General features: G+C 41.7%; 1 protein-coding gene across 6 annotated transcripts; it reads left to right on the plus strand.

Moving 5' to 3' along the window:
• Window positions 1–1,198: 1,198 nt before the first annotated feature.
• Window positions 1,199–14,730, plus strand: prdm8b (PR domain containing 8b). 6 transcript variants are annotated; one of them, XM_048544031.2, is made up of 8 exons: window positions 1,199–1,550; window positions 1,983–2,009; window positions 2,356–2,531; window positions 6,944–7,071; window positions 8,543–8,755; window positions 10,411–10,646; window positions 11,567–11,798; window positions 12,846–14,730. In XM_048544031.2, the coding sequence occupies exons 6-8, from the start codon at window positions 10,425–10,427 to the stop codon at window positions 14,105–14,107; spliced, it is 1,716 nt and encodes a 571-aa protein (XP_048399988.2). In that variant the 5' UTR covers window positions 1,199–1,550; window positions 1,983–2,009; window positions 2,356–2,531; window positions 6,944–7,071; window positions 8,543–8,755; window positions 10,411–10,424; the 3' UTR covers window positions 14,108–14,730. The 6 variants fall into 6 exon arrangements, with proteins under 6 accessions (XP_048399988.2, XP_048400145.2, XP_059502199.1 ...); XM_059646216.1 differs by having other exon boundaries at window positions 1,343–1,359; XM_048544188.2 differs by lacking the exon at window positions 8,543–8,755.
• Window positions 14,731–17,866: the final 3,136 nt, after the last annotated feature.

Genomic DNA, 17,866 nt, shown 5'->3' on the forward strand with positions numbered 1-17,866 from the left:
TAGCTCCCCAGCGTGCAGACTTACTTTGGTGCCAGCTAATCTGAAAGATGGTGCATATGGCATTAAAAAAAGACCCATATGCCAGCCGGGATTTTTGCTGGTTGCGTTCTTTGTGCAATGATTTGAACTTTGCAGCAAGCATCAGGTCAGCGTTTCCTTTGCAGATCTAAGAGAAAAGAAATAATTTCGCCAGACCATTCTCAATGGGTCCACGGCCAACATCAGTGAAATCTGTTGCAGTAGAATGGTGTGTACTCCCTGGTTAGGTGATTACCAGTCACTGCAGTTAGATCTCCTAGCGGGATGTGGAATATTATAAGAGGGATGCTTGTAAACTTGTAATTGTTTCTCAATTGCATACCTGTTTTATTGTCTTAGACACAGAAACAGATACACTGTTTACATTGGGGTAGGCGGGGATTACGAATGATCCGGGGTTTGAGGTAGATCCTTGGTTCTATGCCGCAATTGCATTCTCCACTTAACAACCGGTCCAGAAATCTAAATAAGTGGTAACATAAAATATAGACCGCACATGTAAATTGAGTAAGTGTTATTAACTTGCAGCTGAAGCTTTGCTGACTGACGCGAGACAGCCACTGGCAAAGAAACGGAGCTCCGACATGTTCTTTCAACTCTTCTGCCCTCCACTGGAATTTCAACAAAACAATTTCCAGTGCGGAATTCTGCTCCACCAAGACTTTCTTCCATATACGATTTTCGAAATATTAACACAATTAAGCTCTCACCTAATTTTTGCTGGTTGCAAGGTTATCAAACATAGTTTTGTGATTCGTCGCGAATAACGTCGAATCCTCGAATTTGGGGGATAGCATTTCTTCCAAATTCAGCGCAGTTTTGAATAATTCTAATTTGTTTGCTTCCATTGTGAAATATGGTTTAAGTTCTGAGTTTCTAAGTATCAACAGATGCAAATCTTCAATCTATGCAAAGTAGATCAATTTAATGCACAATCATGTCTCCATGTCAATATGATTTTGAAACCAGGCTATTTATTGCTACTTCCCCGCGGGGAGAAAGCGAGAGCAGCAACATGACTGTCTTCCCTATGACAGAGAAGAGAAAAAAAGAAAATGCTAATTGCATGTTTGATTCTGTGTGGTCGACAACCCAAGGAGATGTTCAAGATCTCAGCGCAATTGGGCATAACATTGGCTGGCTCAATGCCTAGCTGGTGGGCCATGATAACTTGCCTTTATGGGTTAACATTTCCATTTCCTCCCCTAAACACTAACACGTTGAATGTTTGCTACAGTCTCGAATTCATCTAACCAAAATGAGCTAGTGTTTAGAAAGTAATGTTCCCGCCCACACGCCACGCACGTTCCCTCCATCGAGGTAACTTCAAACTTGCTGTTTTTATTTTTTGGTGTGTATTAAGCTTCCAATTGCACACATCCAGGTATTGTCTTCAGCTAAAGAGGACGGCGTGCTGGATGTCTTTATTGCTTTCGTACTCCTAAGAACTGAACTGATTTATCATAGCAGCACAAACGATCTGGCGTCATTTGGCTCTTTAAGATTAGTGGGTAAGTCGAGTTCTACTTATCCACCATAAATTTGTATTAAACAGTCATGTTAATGTTAATATTAAGCAGCTCGATAAAGTTGAGGTAATTAGAAGCATAATAACTTAGTACAGATAAATGCGCATGAATGTAAAGTTCTGGCAAGTAAACAGGTTGCTACTGCTTCCGAGTTTTTGATAGAAAATTAGCAATAGCACGCTGCCAGGCACAGATTTTGCTCTTTGCTGGTTTTGATCTATTACAAGCAATCGGATTCTATTAGCTGTGCTTTGTATCTAATCATTGGTAATGTCACACCGCAACTATCCTTCTGGTGCATGATATTTGTTGCTTGTTGATTAGCAGTTTCTACAGTTAAATAAAGTGTGTGCAACATAAAATATTAATTGGAAGTTATTTTTATTACCGAGTATGATATGTTTTATTTACCAGGTGTTTACTACGGGATCCTGTCATGATGTAAGTACACGTATTTGAAGTCTTTTGGCACTCTGATTACTTGAACCACTGGATTTAAAAGATTTCCAATGCACTAAATGCTACGGTAACATTCTATTCTTCAAACATTTAGTTGCAGCACGAAGCCCAAAGTTGTAATAGCGTACAAACTCTAAGTAGTTTTAAAGGGAAATAACTTCTCCTGCATCTATATGTGTAGCACATTCCTGCTTATTAAGGGCAGCTTTTGTTTTTTTTTTCTGGTTGAAGAAGATGCGGGGTACAAACTGTGAAGAAAATAGATTTTTTTTGCTTTGTTGAGCAGAGGACGTGTCATTTGAATTCTAACAGTCAAATTATTCAGCAGATTGGTTGCCTCGAAACGACTAATACATGCAGACGCGGCTGATTACTTTTCAACTGGAGAGAAGACAAAAGGCTCAATTTAACACTTCGGAAAGAACAGCCTCCAAACTTCTTGCAAACTACTGTTGTGACTTGAAAATATTTTATTGAACAATTGATCAAGTACACATAAAAAAGGTACGTATGGGTTTTTTTTCAATTCATTGTATTGGCTTTATCCCACGCATTACATAAAGTAACATTTTAGGTGTTGCTACTTCATGTAAAAAAGTGTATAAATGCAATGACTTCTGCAAGTAAGTCGTCAAAAGTGATTTCTGGCTCAGCAATATAATATCTAAATGTATTGGTGGTAGACAAACTGTGATCAATATTAAGAAAGTAAAGGTCCAGAAGAGATTGACAAACCAGCCAGTTTTAAATAATATTGGAAGGAAAATGTGAGATGGATTGTCTGGCATGCATTTAACATTTTAATGAATAGACAGTACATTATACTGTTCATCAGAATGAGTACATAAAGATGAGCAGAAAGCTGTGGACCCAGTGCAGGTAAATGGGATCAGTGTAGTTGGTGTTAATGGTCGGCATACACATGGTGGGCCGAAGTGCTTGTTTCTACGCTGTGTGAAGAAACAAAGATCACAAACGTATGCTCAAAAAGCCCTGAATTGTTCGGCTTGCTGCAGAGCTAGCCAAACCATATACCATTCATGATTAATGACGATTAGAAAGATCCAAAAGATTGACGCTCAAATTAGAGGCTATCTACATCAGAAATCTGAGATGTATGTATGGTTTAAAATTAATACCTTGAACATTACTGCACAACATATTATCGCTGTTTAAATGCAACGCTATACTTTGTTTCCTAATCCGAAACCCATAATATCTGACTATCCCCTTTTGTCCACGAACCTGTAACGTACGATACAATCATAATGACCAAGTAAAAGTGAACTGAACAGCGGGAAAAAAAACAGCAATGAATTTGTTTATAGTAAACGATACCAAGTTATCTGCTACTTATTTCCTTCTCATGTGGAAGAAGGAAGTTAGACCATTATGGGAAACGCAGAAAGCTCAGCTGTTGGTACTTACTTAAAAACAAACATTTGGACAACATCGTAGCCATCTTTGTAACATGCACACCACGTTTGGACAATTAAGTAAGCTGGATAGACCTCTTTTCAATGTAAAAATACAAATCGCAATGCACAGCGATTCGCTTTCTTCGCTTTTTATTTTCATTGTACAGTTTTCAAAATAAGCAACTTTCATAATCGAAACGCCTATCAATTACATATACCATACATCATACACGTATGTTCTTGCCGCAGCTAATTCAGAAAGGAATGTAACACAACTGTAATACTGCCATGGAATGACTTTCACTTTTGACTGTTGCATCCATTGCAAATTGCTTTTGTTGTTTTAAGAGTAAAAGTAACTCCATTAAGATGCGAAATGATTAGCTATCATCAGTGTTCGACAAAATGCCACTAATATAGCTGCTGCTCTGCTGCATATTCTTCCCACGACTGAAAGCATAACACTTTTGTTATACTTATGGAAATACTTACAGGCTACTAGAAATAGTGGGTAAGTTAAAATTATTTGACTGTTAGTCAACTATTGTGACTACTAATATTGACAAAAATGTTCTGCCAGTCTTTCATGATGAGCAATTAGGTAGTACTTTACAGCTCTAATTACCTATTACATCTCTCCACCCACCATTCAATAGTATTCCTCTTTCATTAGACACGTTTCTGAGATGACAGTAATTCCTTTAAAATAAGGAACCTAAATAATAAAGCGTTGAATTAACGTAGATTATCACCGCCAAGGCAAGCACGACTAACCTGAAGGAATGTAATGAAGTATGTCACCTATGTGCTTAGCGATTGCTAGTGAGGAATGCTGTAATTGATCAGGTCAAAAGGGCACCATTCTATTCGGTTTTAATAATGGAGTTGAAGCATCGATAAGAGCTGAATATTGCACAGGTAAAGTCTGCGAAGGTGATGCAGAGTTAGAGTGCCGAATTTTCTTTCGAGTTGTTTGTGCAGAGATAAATAAGCACAAAAGCTTTGAGTTTGACGCGTCTTTCAAGCCGATGTCCTGAATATGTGTGTTTTGTACACGTGAATTTCTTGAATAAATTAAGTGCCAGATTAAATTCAATTTGGTTTTTTTAGAAAACGTAGCCGTAAGTTTAGGTACACAGATAACTGCGGAAATCCTAAAATATTCGCACTTCATTTGTCTATGACTGAGCATGTGGAAGCCGCTGTGTGAAAGGAAAAGTTTTGTGCAATCAATCTTAGCCCTTTTCACAGTGAGCTGCCCTGGAACCCTCACAGCAGCTGGAACTGACACACTGCAGCTGCGGGCGCAAGATCACCGTCTTGGTAAGACACAGAGGAACAAAACGCACTGAAACCAGTTGGGCACCTACCCGTGGAGTACTACTCCTGATTTAAATTAATCAATTTACTAAAATTGTCATTATATTACCTGTTAATTTACTATATATCCCTTAGAATTAGGATTACTGGTCACAACATCCAAGTCAGACTCTAAGTTTTGTCCACATTCACGTTCATTTTCATTTTGGTAGCGCGTCCCCAATGTATTTGTTTTTTTTAAACATGACGACCTATCGGTACCAGTTAGATTCACTACTGCCTCATGGCAGATTACGTTTGGTAGTAAAGGATTTCATTTGAAGGCGGGTGCCACGCGACGGCAAAGCTGAATCTCAATAAATAGACAGGTACCATTCAAAACAGCTTTCAGCTGTTGCATTTGTCAACAAATCTGGTCAAAGTGATGCGCAGTTAGAGCACGTATGCATGAAAAATTAATAACTTGTTTTGTACGAGTAGCCCTGCTTACGATGACACTCGTGGTCCCATGCAGTTGAATTTTTTTTACCGGGGACTGCGCTCGGTATTAGTTTGCAGCCAGCTTCGGTCCTATCAACCTGTTTAGTGCACGATTATGTCTCTGCTGTAGCTGCCATCCTTCGTCACACACGTTGCTGTTATAGTGGAGGCAGATGGCTACTGATTGGGTGAGCTTTGTGGCTTTAATACTGAATACTTTATGGAAAAGGATCTCAGCATGCATCGTTGGTCAGAGGCACAATATGGGATGGGGAGGTGGGAGGAAGAGTGGAGAGGGAGATTTATGACAACGGCCTTTCAATCGTTTTGTTTGTTTTCTCCCAGGAATATTGCAAAAGAAAAGGAACCACCTTTTGTATATTGCTGTTTCTTTAAAAAAAATTCTCTTGAATTATTTAATCGAAAGGTTTACACTTGACCCTCGCAACTGAAAGCTGATCAAAGCAATCATGCTGGACAAAACATCTAATTGTTCTTTACCTTTTGCTAATTTTAAGTTCTTATGGCAAAAGTACTCTTTGATCATAGCAAAATTACTACCAAAGGTAGACATGAATTGCAAACAGCATGCCGCTGCTAATAGCATGTGTGCCTGTGCGTTTTCCATTGGGTTCTGCAGAGGGAGTTTATTTATTGCTCCTGCAACCCATAGTCTTTGCATAGCACAATAAATTAAAATCAATATTTTCATATTTTTATCCCTACGTGGTGTCGATGGTTTGGCATACAAGCCACTATTAGTTACAGTTTGATGCCCCACTTGAAGCCGCATTTTATTCATTACTCTCTAATTCAGTGTAGAGTTTTCGTAATTCTGAAAATAAAGCAGCAGCAAAATAATGTTTTGAGTGACAGCTTCCAGATTTCACACTTGATTCAGAAAATGCATTCATTGAAGAGATAATGTATCCACTGAATTGTTTATATAGCAACATGCCAAGCGTAGTACATTATACTGGATTTATTTAGCTCGTGTTATACAATAAACTACAATACCGAATAAATAGTCTATAAATCGCAAGCTCACAGAAAATGTGTACTGTTTTCTGAGTAGAAATCTACGTGAAGGTGTAAGGCGCAATACAATTACAGTCGTTCTGATTTAAATATTCATGAAAGGATTGTGAATACGGTTATGTGTCTAAATCTATAGTGATGAGAAATGTTTATAAGTTCTCATGTGCATCATGCATCTGCTGCATGCGTACATATTTATATACGTCCATATGTGTATGCATTTTTTGTTGGTGCTACATGTCGGGACGTCTGTACGTTCAGTCTGTACATTCAAGTGGGTTTTGGATGGTTAGTTGAATATAAATAAAGTGCAAAGATATGGAGAAATGTACAAATTGGTAGCAGCTAATGATGTACGTTTGAAGAGTCAGTGTGGGGACGATGGGCCGAATGGAGTTGTGGGCTGTGTATGTACCTATGATATGTAAATAGTTCCATCATTCTATTAGATGGCGTAAATTCAAATGTATAATTAATATATTCAAACAGCAGACGCCCAGGTTAAAAACTATTCAGAATACATTTAGATAGTAACATTTGTATTCACCCCGCCCCCGCATGAATCCAGTCCTCGCTATGTTGTCTGCTGGTGTTCCCTCCCGAGTCGAATTTATTAGCAGTAGTTGTTACTGATTATTTGCAATTGCCTTCCATTCTCAGCGCAAGGCAAAGAAGATCAGAAATACACCTTAGCCAGAGCGGGAAGCAAACTCGTCGTGGACCGCGCGCATCTCACCAACTGAGAAAATCAGCCTCCCAACATTCAAATTAAGTGGAAGAATTTGAAGGTCCGTGATTCTCTCAGTTCTTACAATAACGCGAGCTCTGTTAGCACCTGATACAGTAATGGCTCTTTAATTTCTATGAAGGGTGAAGCATTTTATCATCCTGAGCTGCTAAGATAAAAGTTTGGACATTCGCGATATTTGCAAACTTAGCCCGCGCAACGGCGTGAAATATTCAATGGAGGTCGATAATCAAAAAAGGGACAACTCTGCCAAAATCACCAATCCCAAATCTCTTTCTGCCTATTGGCATTGGCGCTTTTACAATACGTGTAATTACAGACTACGTCCGACTGGTAGAAAATTAATTTTATTAATTACCATATTATTCTGCAGTTAATTAGAAGATCTGGCAGCTGATAATGCATCAGAAGTGGTTAAAAAATGCATTGGGCATTGCGTTTTCTAAAAGCTAAATATGATTTTCAATATTATGTCGATTATTTCCTGCATGGATCTCGATTATTCTGATGACGGTTTCCAAAGTGGACAAGTAATTTATGGAGCATCTATTATTGCAAGTTACCTTAGCATTCAGGAAGGGCTCTCGTTGTATATAATACGCTTTAGCTGCACATGAATCACTCACATTTCCAAAAAGACTCTGGTTTCAGGTGGGAGGAAACTTATTTATTGCTGTTTCAGATATGACAAAGTTAGGCACTGCCTGACTCGAAATGAAAAATAAACCCCGAACTCTTTATTTTCTACAACACAAGGGAAGTCCTGCAGCATCGGTCAGGATCAGTCGTACCGAGTCACTTTTCAAGTAGATTTTAGTGCATTCGAGACAAAACAAAACAATTGTGTCCGATGGAAGTTTACGGTGCGTAAATGTTATCTGCCGTCGGTGTAAAATGAGACATGGTATCACACACACCCACCCACCCCCGCCCACAGGCAGCCTGTGTGTGTTGTCGCCTCTGTTTTGGATAATGCATATTTCATGCCCTCAAATGGTGAAATTAGGCTCATTATTGATGTATAATCGGTGCAGTAGGGTGAAGGGATGGTCGACACCTCCCGCTCTTCACTCAGCTTCCTTTCAGCTCCTGGGTCCGGGGAAGTGTTGGAGAGGCGGGTGGATTTGGGGACGGGGGAGTCGATTGGGGGACGGGGAGCCTCCGCGTCCCCAGCTCACACCCAGCGCTCGCCCATCCCGCGCGCTGCTCAGTGGAGCGCCGGCGCTGACGGGGCGAGCACCCAATCGGACCTGAGCGAGCGAACTTCCGCTTTGTGTGTGCGTGTGTGTGGATGCGCGCGCGCGCGCGGCAGGTGCGGAGGGGCACGAGCCGCCACAAGACACCAAGCGGGTGCCCGCTGGCCAATGGGGAGCAGCAGGAGCGGGTGGTTGGCTCGTGGGTGTTTGTGGTGGGGGGGGGGGGAGGGGGCCTGGAATGTCACGCGCCATTGGACAGATGATCTCCACCAAAGTGTCTGCCACTTACGCTCGGGCCCATATGTAACTCTGCAGCGGAAGCGCAACATCCCCGTCACTTTCACCGACGATGCTACAGCACTGACAGCACAGAGAGAGCGAGCGAGGGCGAGAGAGAGAGAGAGAGTCCGCGCTGCGTCTCCCAGCTGCTGCTCCCGCCACCTCCCGTACTTATCCCGTCCCAAATAAACAGCAAAGAAGGAGACCTTTTAAACAAAACACATTGTTTTTGTTTTCTCTCCCTCTCTGGTGAGTCTCTACTTTTTTGTGTGTGGTGTTGTTGTTGATGCTGCTGCTGTTCTTCTTGGCCCGAAACGCTGATTTGCTCTGCTGAGGATTGAAAGCAATGCATATTCATTAAGACGTCTTTATTTATTTATTTTCGGGACCACCCCCACCCCCCCCCCACGCACTACCAAGCGACGCGCAACCTCATTCACAATAAAATATTGGTGAAATGAGTTTGCATTTTTATTCGCTCGCCAACAAAGGTAAATGGGGAGGCCGAGAGCAATGCGGAGGAGAGCTTTTTCTTTCATCAGGTAAGGCGTATACAGCATCACTTTCTGGGAAGTATAGCGGCAGGTTTTGGTGAGGAGCTTCGCTGCTGCGCTCAAGCGTTGTTCGTGGACTGTTCAAGTTCAGCAAAAGCCCATTTGTCCTTTTGGCTCGGTTCATATCGTAGTAATGATTTCAATGCTCATGTAGAGTGAAAGGCTGCACTGGGTGACTGCCAATTGATTAGAATCGGTGGTTACTCATTCATTAGTAATATTTTGCAAGTGAATAGGACGTTATTTGTATTTTGAGGCGGAGAGTGCGGGTTATGGAGTGACTGTCTTTGTCTTCAACTTTCTTTTCTTCAGATGTAGATGCGAACACAGCTGATTTATCGGACCACGACCGTAGCATATGTTACATGTTCACCGTCTATAATTTGCCTCTTTTTTATTTTTATAGCCCTAGATTGGGGGCTGGATCAAAATCTTCGGCGTAGAATCTGGGATTGGCCCGGACATTTTACAATGCCATCGAATTCTATTTGATCCAATCGTCCAACTCAAACCACATAGGTCCGGGGCTTTGACAGAAGCCCTGACACTGGAGTGAATCCGGAAATTGGTGCTGAGCGCATTCAAACCTTGGGATAAATAGCAGCGTCACAATACTCCCCTGCTTCCCACCCCGTCCAATTCAGATTTCACAAGCCACATTTGACCGAATCTCTCCCTGTGTAGAACAAGGTAACTGGGATTCATTCTCATCATAAATAACCGTGTCGAGGTAAAATAATTAACTCTGCTTGCTGCTTTTAATTAAAGTCTCAGAGGGAAAGGGTTGTATTATGGTAATGAGATGTGCGGACGAAGACACGTTCTTTTTTGTAGAAAAGATCTAAAGGTTATCCGACACCAAATCACTGAAAATGACAGGACCCTCTCAGTCCATTTCACTTGCACTTCCAGACACATTTCTTGTTGAGAAATGGTTTCGTCTGCGTTCGACCAAAATAATAGATCGAACTGGGAGGCAAGGCAGGTACCAATGCACTTTGGCGACGTTGCATTGGGCATTTATCGAAACACAACCAATTTTCATAAAATCTGCGCGAACAGTAGTGAACATGGGTGACAGAGAAACAAGTCTTGCTGGGGTGTCAACATTAGAAATATTTTGGAATTGGAACTTTAGTTCTGTAAAAATGGCTACGGTGCTGAGCAGACTCATCTTCGCTTGTACTGATTTCATGAGACCCAAGTTTGGTACAGGAGTCTTGCAAATAAGACCTGGATTTATAATTGGGACGATCGTTTATTGTCGGTGTTTTTTCTTCAAGCTGAAGCATTTTGACTTCTGCATGTCTTTCAGCACCGAGATGACCTTTTTCTCTCATTTTCTCGCAGAACGAGCCTTCCCGATGGAAGATCCAAGTGTTCACAAGAGTTTTTGGGAGAGCGATGCCAGCAGAGCTGTCCAGCAATGTCTAACCAACATTTTCACCAGCGTCTATACAACCTGTGACATTCCAGAAAATGCCATCTTCGGACCCTGCGTGCTGAGCCACACATCCCTCTACGACAGCATCGCTTTCATTGCTCTGAAATCAACCGACAAAAGAACCGTGCCCTATATCTTTCGGGTAGGCTCAGTTTTAATCCTGTCCTTTGCTCCCGCCTCCCTCTTTTCGATTTCCTCTGGCACCAGTCTTGCTACTTTTTTTCTCACCTACTGACTTCGCGTTGCGCTTTCTCCTTTTTTAACCTAAGTATTTATCTTTCCCTGCCTAGTTTATTTGCGCATTTCCTTTCCTTACACGTTGACTTCCCCTCGTTCCCTGGCATTTAGCTGAGTCCTTCCTTGACTCTCCCGCACTAGCACAGAAACGGCGCTAAAAACACACTTCGCCGACGCCGGGCAGCAGCGGGTTATGCCTAGTATGATAGTGACTGTCAAATAGAAAATACAGAGAAAATCCCGCTGAAGGCCCGCCTGTTATGTTGGGCACTAACCCTTCCGTTCTGCGATCGATTTATTGGGGGTTATAAATCCCAGTCAACACAGCTGATAGAGGGTTTCCTTCACATTGTGCTTCCCACCACACCCACCGTTTGAACATTGTTTTCTCGCAGACATTTAGCGTGTGAAATTGCTTCGCAGTTTAAAGACATATGTAAGAAATACATAACGGTACGCACGATGTACTCGTAAAGTTTACGGATCTTGAAACCTGACCGCGATTTATTGCAGATTGCTTCAAAGTACTGGCTCAAATGTTAAGTAGAAACAATATCAAGTAAATCACCACCTCATTTACTTTCATGATATTCAACAATAGCGCACATTATCCTGCTAAACAGAACAGCAGACCTTGAGGTTCCTTATTGTGAAATGATTCTGCATAATGCCTGGGAATCTGCAATGAGATCCCAAGTTAATTTATGTGATGTGGAATGTGCGAGAGGCCGTCTGCAGCGAGAGACAGCACACATCAGATCATTAGTAATTGGCCTGTATCCATCACGCATGTGGCTCATATCCTGCTTTTGCGTTTTACTGTAGGTGGATACTTCAGCAGCGAACAGCTCCTCCGAGGGCTTAATGTGGCTCAGACTAGTCCAGTCGGCCAGGGATAAAGAAGAACAAAATCTGGAGGCATATGTGAAAAACGGCCAGTTGTTTTATCGATCTCTGAGGCGGATTGACAAAGATGAAGAATTGCTTGTGTGGTATGGGAAAGAACTGTTGGAGCTGTTACTTCTCAGCAACTTCCGGGCACAAGCCAAAATAAATGGTGAGCTGCGATTCATAATGGCTCATAGTGCAGCTGAAATGTACCCTCCTCCTCCCATATCCACAGTCACATTACGATAGGCAACACAGCCTAGCCAGATCAGCGGAGATAACCGCATTATTCTGTAGTTAGTTCGCACTTTTGAGGTACTTATGTACAGATTATGTAGTCTCCTACAGATTTGGCACAAGATTACTAATGCAATAAATACGTGGATAAATACATTACATTCAATTGTTTAAATTGATGAAACAACCTAGTAAGAAGGATGGGTGATGATACATAAATGGACAGACAGATGGGTAAGTGTGTGTGTGTGTTTTGGAGCTTTATTGGGGGTTATAAATCCCAGTCAATACAGCTGATAGAGGATTTCCCTCACATTGTGCTTCCCACCACACCCACCGTTTGAACAATCTTTTTCTCGCAGACATTTAGCGTGTTCAATTATTTCGCAGTTTAAAGACACGTGTAAGAAATACATAACGGTACGCACGATGTACTTGTAAAGTTTACGGATCATGAAACCTGACCGCGATTTATTGCAGATTGCTTAAAAGTACTGGCTCAAATGTTAAGTTGAATGCAGGTTAAAGTAAGGATAGTTGGGGGAATAGATGACCGATTTGATGTGGTTAACTATATAGGCCAGCACAACAGTGAACAGAGAGTTACACAAGGAGAAATGAAGTGACATAAAAGCAAAATTCTGGGGTCGCTGGAAATCTGAACTAAAGCAAAAAATCCTACTAAAAACTCAGCTGGTCGGGCAGCATCCGTGGAGAGACAGAAAGGTTAGGTGACCTTTCATCAAGAATAAAATGATCCGGTTAGCATCAGTGAATTGCCTAAGAAGAAAGAAAAGGTCAACGCAATTATTATAATGACAATGAATTGTTTATCCTGTAAATGAAATATTTTGAACATTTAATACGTGTGCTTTTAACCTGACGATTTATAGCCGGATGTTAAATTAGTGAACCCTGGAAGACAGTTGACTTGCTGGAGTGTGCAATCTCATTTGAATATTTTCACACATTTACACAGGATCTTCGCCTTACACATGCCTGGACTGCAGCCAGCGATTTCAGTGCGAATACCCCTTCCTAGCACATTTGCGATTCCGCTGTCAGAAGAAGCTGGGCTGCACTGCGACGGACGAGAACATCAAGATCAGCGGAGACCGTGAGCATCAAACTGTTGACGGATCAAGTGTTAAATTCAGCCGATCCGAGCGACTGTCGGCCTTTGCCAATGTCGAAAATACTAAAACCATCACAGATTTTCACAATCTCGCCAGAGATATGGAAAATCCGAGAGAGAATGTGAGGAACCGTCGAGAAACTGAAAGCATAAATGAAAATAAAAGAAAGTACGACGAGGCGGAAGAAAAGACTCACAATATACTCCACACTGCAAAACTGTCCGAGAGAACACTGTCCATCCCAAGGGAAAATCTTTCCTGTCCTTCCCAGCAGTTCAGAGGAGGTTACTTCAACCTGAGAGAAAATGGAAGGCTAATGGCACCATCCAGCCCTGAGCCGGCAGACGCCAAGCGAAGCGCCTTCTTTGAGGTGAAACGAACTTCCCTGAATCTTAAACAGATCCCGAAAGACAGTGTTGCCGACATAGACAACAAGAATGGTGCAGGCCCCATCAGCAGCTCTCCCGGGAAGCCGCTGGACATCAAGTCTGTTCTGACTGAAACACAAGTCCCTTCCTGCCTGGACAACATTGCCATGGGCAGTGCGTTTCGGAGCGTCTCCCAACTTTGTGGCAGCGAGGAAAGGAAGAGTGCGTTTTCTCAACCAGCCAGGTCGTTTACCCAGCTCTCTCCACTCTTGGTGTCCCAGAAAGTGATTCCGGGCTTGGAGTGTCATCCTGCGGTCGGTGACTCTGCGAGGCTTTATCCAGCCAATGCTTTAACTGCAAAGCTCCAGAGCGCAGAGGTGAACGGCAATTGTACCATGCAAGGCGGCCTGGCTAAACAAAGCCCTTTCGTCTATGCGACTGCCTTCTGGCCGAAGACTTCGGGGCCCATTCAGCTGCAAGTACCATCCGCACTGACCCTCCTTCCGCCCTCATTCACATCCTTTTGTTTACCCGCGCAGAACTGGTGTGCCAAATGCAACGCTTCTTTTAGAATGACATCCGATTTAGTGTACCACATGAGATCGCACCACAAAAAGGAGTACGCCATGGAGCCGCTGGTGAAAAGACGAAGGGAGGAAAAGCTTAAATGTCCCATTTGCAATGAATCCTTTAGGGAACGTCACCACCTCTCCCGGCACATGACCTCTCATAACTGAACTGTAAGTGTATGGCAGCTTATCATGTCTACTCGAGACAACTCAGAAACAAACTAAGGGAAGAGGAGATTGTGATGCACACATTATCACTTTACATTGAACATTTTGTACTTCCCCACAAAACAGTCAGTATACAAATGCGTTTTGTCATAACTTCATTTCAACATAAATGCGTTTCGCGCCTACGGAAGTTTGGAAGAGCGATATATGATATTGTCATATTTAAGGGCAGAATTTTATTTTGGATATAAGAAAAGTGAGAGAATGGATTTCAGTTTATTGACCTCATTGATACATTCCAATGTCATTAAAATAATGAAGGCTGTACCAGCGCGAGCTGCAAACGCGGAAGGCTGGAAAAAGTGCATGTCAGAACGGGAGATTCAACACCAAATACAGGCGGGAAAGTACCGAATCTACATTTCTCTTTTGTAAATATTTTCGTTTTAAAAATCAAATGTACTATTTTGTGCCAGTGATAAGAAGTCTCAATAGTTATTGTGTTTCTCACTCTTGGCGAAATTTACGAATCTTGATAGTTTATCTGGTCATTTTGGCTGGCTTCAACAATAAATAGCTTTATTTTTACTTGACCAAATGTATGCGTGTATGTAGTTATTCAAATTAGTCGCTAAATCACCTTGTTTTACTAAAGAAATCGCCATAATTATCTGCAAAGAAATAAAAATGCAATGCGTTAACTGAGTGGTTCTTGCAGGAAGTCGGCACTGGTAAAATGGGTTTCCTATAGTATAACAATCTCAGGATTCCATGGTTCTAATCATTTCAGACAGTTTCTGCCCACGGAATCACTAAAATCACCACTCACTCGGCGTTGATGGTGTGTGTCACGCTGTGACACTGTCCGGCGTAGCGTTGTGAAATGCATTAGCTTCACATCGGCAATTAGAATAAGGTTACACACACATTGCGGTAAGCGCTGTCTGAACGATAACTACCAAAACATATCGTTTCAAACTGAGCGCTCAAACAACTTCACAACTGGAGGTTGACCCGAGAAGTTCAGACTTTACTGTAAGATAAGGAAGATGAACAGCTGTTTTAAAAAACCCATTCTCTTGAACAAGCTTGATACAAATTTAATTAAGGATTAACGTTGTGTGGTAGATATTAGAGGTCTCGTGTAAACTGGCCTGTGTCAATGTTCAGCGAAGCCCAGTCAAGAGCTGCCCTCTCAGATCTATAGAAAATGTGATTATTTAAGTAAGCTTCCAATTAATGGGATTAATGTGAAACAGTGATGACGCAAAAGAACGAAGTGAAGCCGAACTCCCTGGTTCGGTCCCCATTGCGTCTACCCAAGGTTGACTGAAAATGTATCATCAGCTCGATACGACAAAAGGCGAGAAAATAATGAACTCGCTGAAAATGTGAGGAAGTCCATTTGACGCCTATGTTGCCTTTGCCACAATATGGAAGTAAAATGAAATCAAAGTCATTAGCCATATCGTGGCACATTCACGGTGAATGGCAGCTTACCTAGAGTCACTTCCGGAGGCAAACTTATGATCCACCTACGATTGCTAAAGCCAACCTCACCATTCTAATGTTTTTAATTATTTGTTTTATTCACCTTTCATTTCTGCCGTCGGAAATTTATTTTTAATCTTTTCACTTGCAGTCTAGTTTTGTTTTCAATTACCCCAGTTGCTTGAGTTTCTAGTTTTTAAAAAAATACTTTGGCGATGGTTGCTTTAGTAGGTTTGTAAATATATATCATTTGTTGATCTAACCTCTAAATGCTTGACAAGTATTAGAATTAGAATATTAGAAAATGCTACAAATACACAAGACCGTACATCTGTAAAATGACAAAAAGGAAGTTCACTATAGGTTTGCTCAGAATTAAAAGACCAACAGTGAAGAGCAGGTTGGTGTCAGGGGCATTTTTGCATATCACAAATAAATGTTCATGGAGATTTTGCATGCAGAAAGAAGTGGCGGTTTTACAGACCGCCTGGGGTACTCCGGGAATGTTACACGGTCGTTTCCAGGCGTTTTTTTTCAGGAAGCGTTCATGCCCCTCATGTTTAGCATTATAGCAAACACCAAACTGTTCTGGGCTAAACCTGGAGTATAAATCAAGGCCATGGCCCACAATAATTCGAGAATGAAGCAGTGCGAGAGAGCCATTTCCAGGTTCTTTCAGACCACATAATCCAGATGCAAAGGTCAGACTTGCGTTTTCATTATAAAGCTTTGTAGCTGCGCCACACTGGTATTGTGAACGCGCCATTACTGGCTGCTAAATTCATTGACTTTTTTAAGGTAATGGTGGGTAGTATGTCTGGACTTACTGCCCGTACCCACGATGTTGCTTGTCCCTAATTGCTTTTATATGGCCTTTCAGAGGGCATTTGGGTTGTTAGCGCTACGAAGGCTTCGTTGTTTGTCCCAACCGATTCTGGAAAGTCCAATTTTCACTGCAGGTCACAACACTGGAATTATTGTAGCTGCAGTGCAGATTTTTAGCCCAAAGTGGAACCGCCAACTACCTTCCAAAGTGGAATGAACAACGGAAATATTTAAACCTTACAGGTGGCATTTTAAATTATTCTGCAAATCATGTTCTCATTCTGTCAATGTTTCGGCGCAGGTTTCAAGTTGTAAATGTATACCTCCGTTCGTGTCACGTTAGTCACAAACATGTCGAAATCAACTAACCTCCTTTGGCATTTTTAAAAAAATGTAATCATTTGCAACAGACAGCCGGGCAAATCTGAACGCATTAATAAAAAAAACCGAACTTACTGGAAAAAGCTCAGCAGGTCTGGCAGCACCTGTGAAGAAAAATCAGAGTGAATGTTTCGGATCCGAAACATTAATTCTGACTTCGCAGATGCTGCCAGACCTGCTGAGCTTTTTCCAGTAAGTTCTGCTTTTGTTCCCGACTTAATTCTGGATTCGGTTTAAATCTGAACAGGTTGCTGTTCAAAACAACCACTTTATTCACAATATTGTACAGGACAGAAACATCAAACCAAATTCACCTGCTGGTAACTCACCAACCCTCCCGTGCTCTTCAATGTCCACGAACTCGTTTGCCCATTGATTTAATACGGGTACGCACAAACATACTTGAATTCAATTTGTGGTCTTTAGTGTGTGAAGCGAAGTCGCAAGTTATTGCTGCTGTGAACTGCGTGAGCATGTAATAATGTCACAATAATATAATTAAAGAACTGCAGATGCTGGGGAGCTGAAACAAACAAAACGGAAATTGTTGGAGAGAACAAACACCAGGCCTGGCATCATCTGTGGACAGAGCAACAGGGTTAAAGTTTCGAGTCCTGTGAATGTTACAAATTGGAATGAAATTGAGGACAGAGGTGATATTTACAGTACCTTCATATTGTAAAGTTAATTTCTCTTCACAACAGTGTTCGCTAGTTACTGATGTTAAACTGGAGTAGAAAGTGGAATATCCAAGCCTCATGTACAGTGGCGGTCCTGGAAGGGTAGGTGTGTGAGAGGTAGCCTTCCACTCTGCAGTTTGAGATTGTATACGTGATATTCTAATGCAAAAACATCCATGGCTTCGTTTAAATTATTGACATCAGAAACTTTTATCTCTAAATATATACACATTCGAACGTCGGGGACCAGTTTGCGCAAAACTCTCTCTTAAATGCAACAGCTCATATTCCAGTCAAGAAAGTAACATAAGCAACATGGAACCTAAAGCGGAGGTTCAGAGGCATTTAAGGCTTCTGAATAATAATATGTGTATCATCATTT

This window comes from Stegostoma tigrinum, chromosome 1, assembly GCF_030684315.1.
Source record: "Stegostoma tigrinum isolate sSteTig4 chromosome 1, sSteTig4.hap1, whole genome shotgun sequence".
In the NCBI taxonomy this organism is placed as follows: domain Eukaryota; kingdom Metazoa; phylum Chordata; class Chondrichthyes; order Orectolobiformes; family Stegostomatidae; genus Stegostoma; species Stegostoma tigrinum.

What these genes read in the sequence shown, in the direction of transcription:
- prdm8b (XM_048543799.2), top strand. Translation starts at nt 9,933, where the DNA reads ATGACAGGACCCTCTCAGTCCATTTCACTTGCACTTCCAGACACATTT. An exon ending in CCGTGCCCTATATCTTTCGG is followed by an intron (nt 10,647 to 11,566) that starts GTAGGCTCAGTT and finishes GTTTTACTGTAG; the next exon opens with GTGGATACTTCAGCAGCGAA. An exon ending in GGCACAAGCCAAAATAAATG is followed by an intron (nt 11,799 to 12,845) that starts GTGAGCTGCGAT and finishes ACATTTACACAG; the next exon opens with GATCTTCGCCTTACACATGC.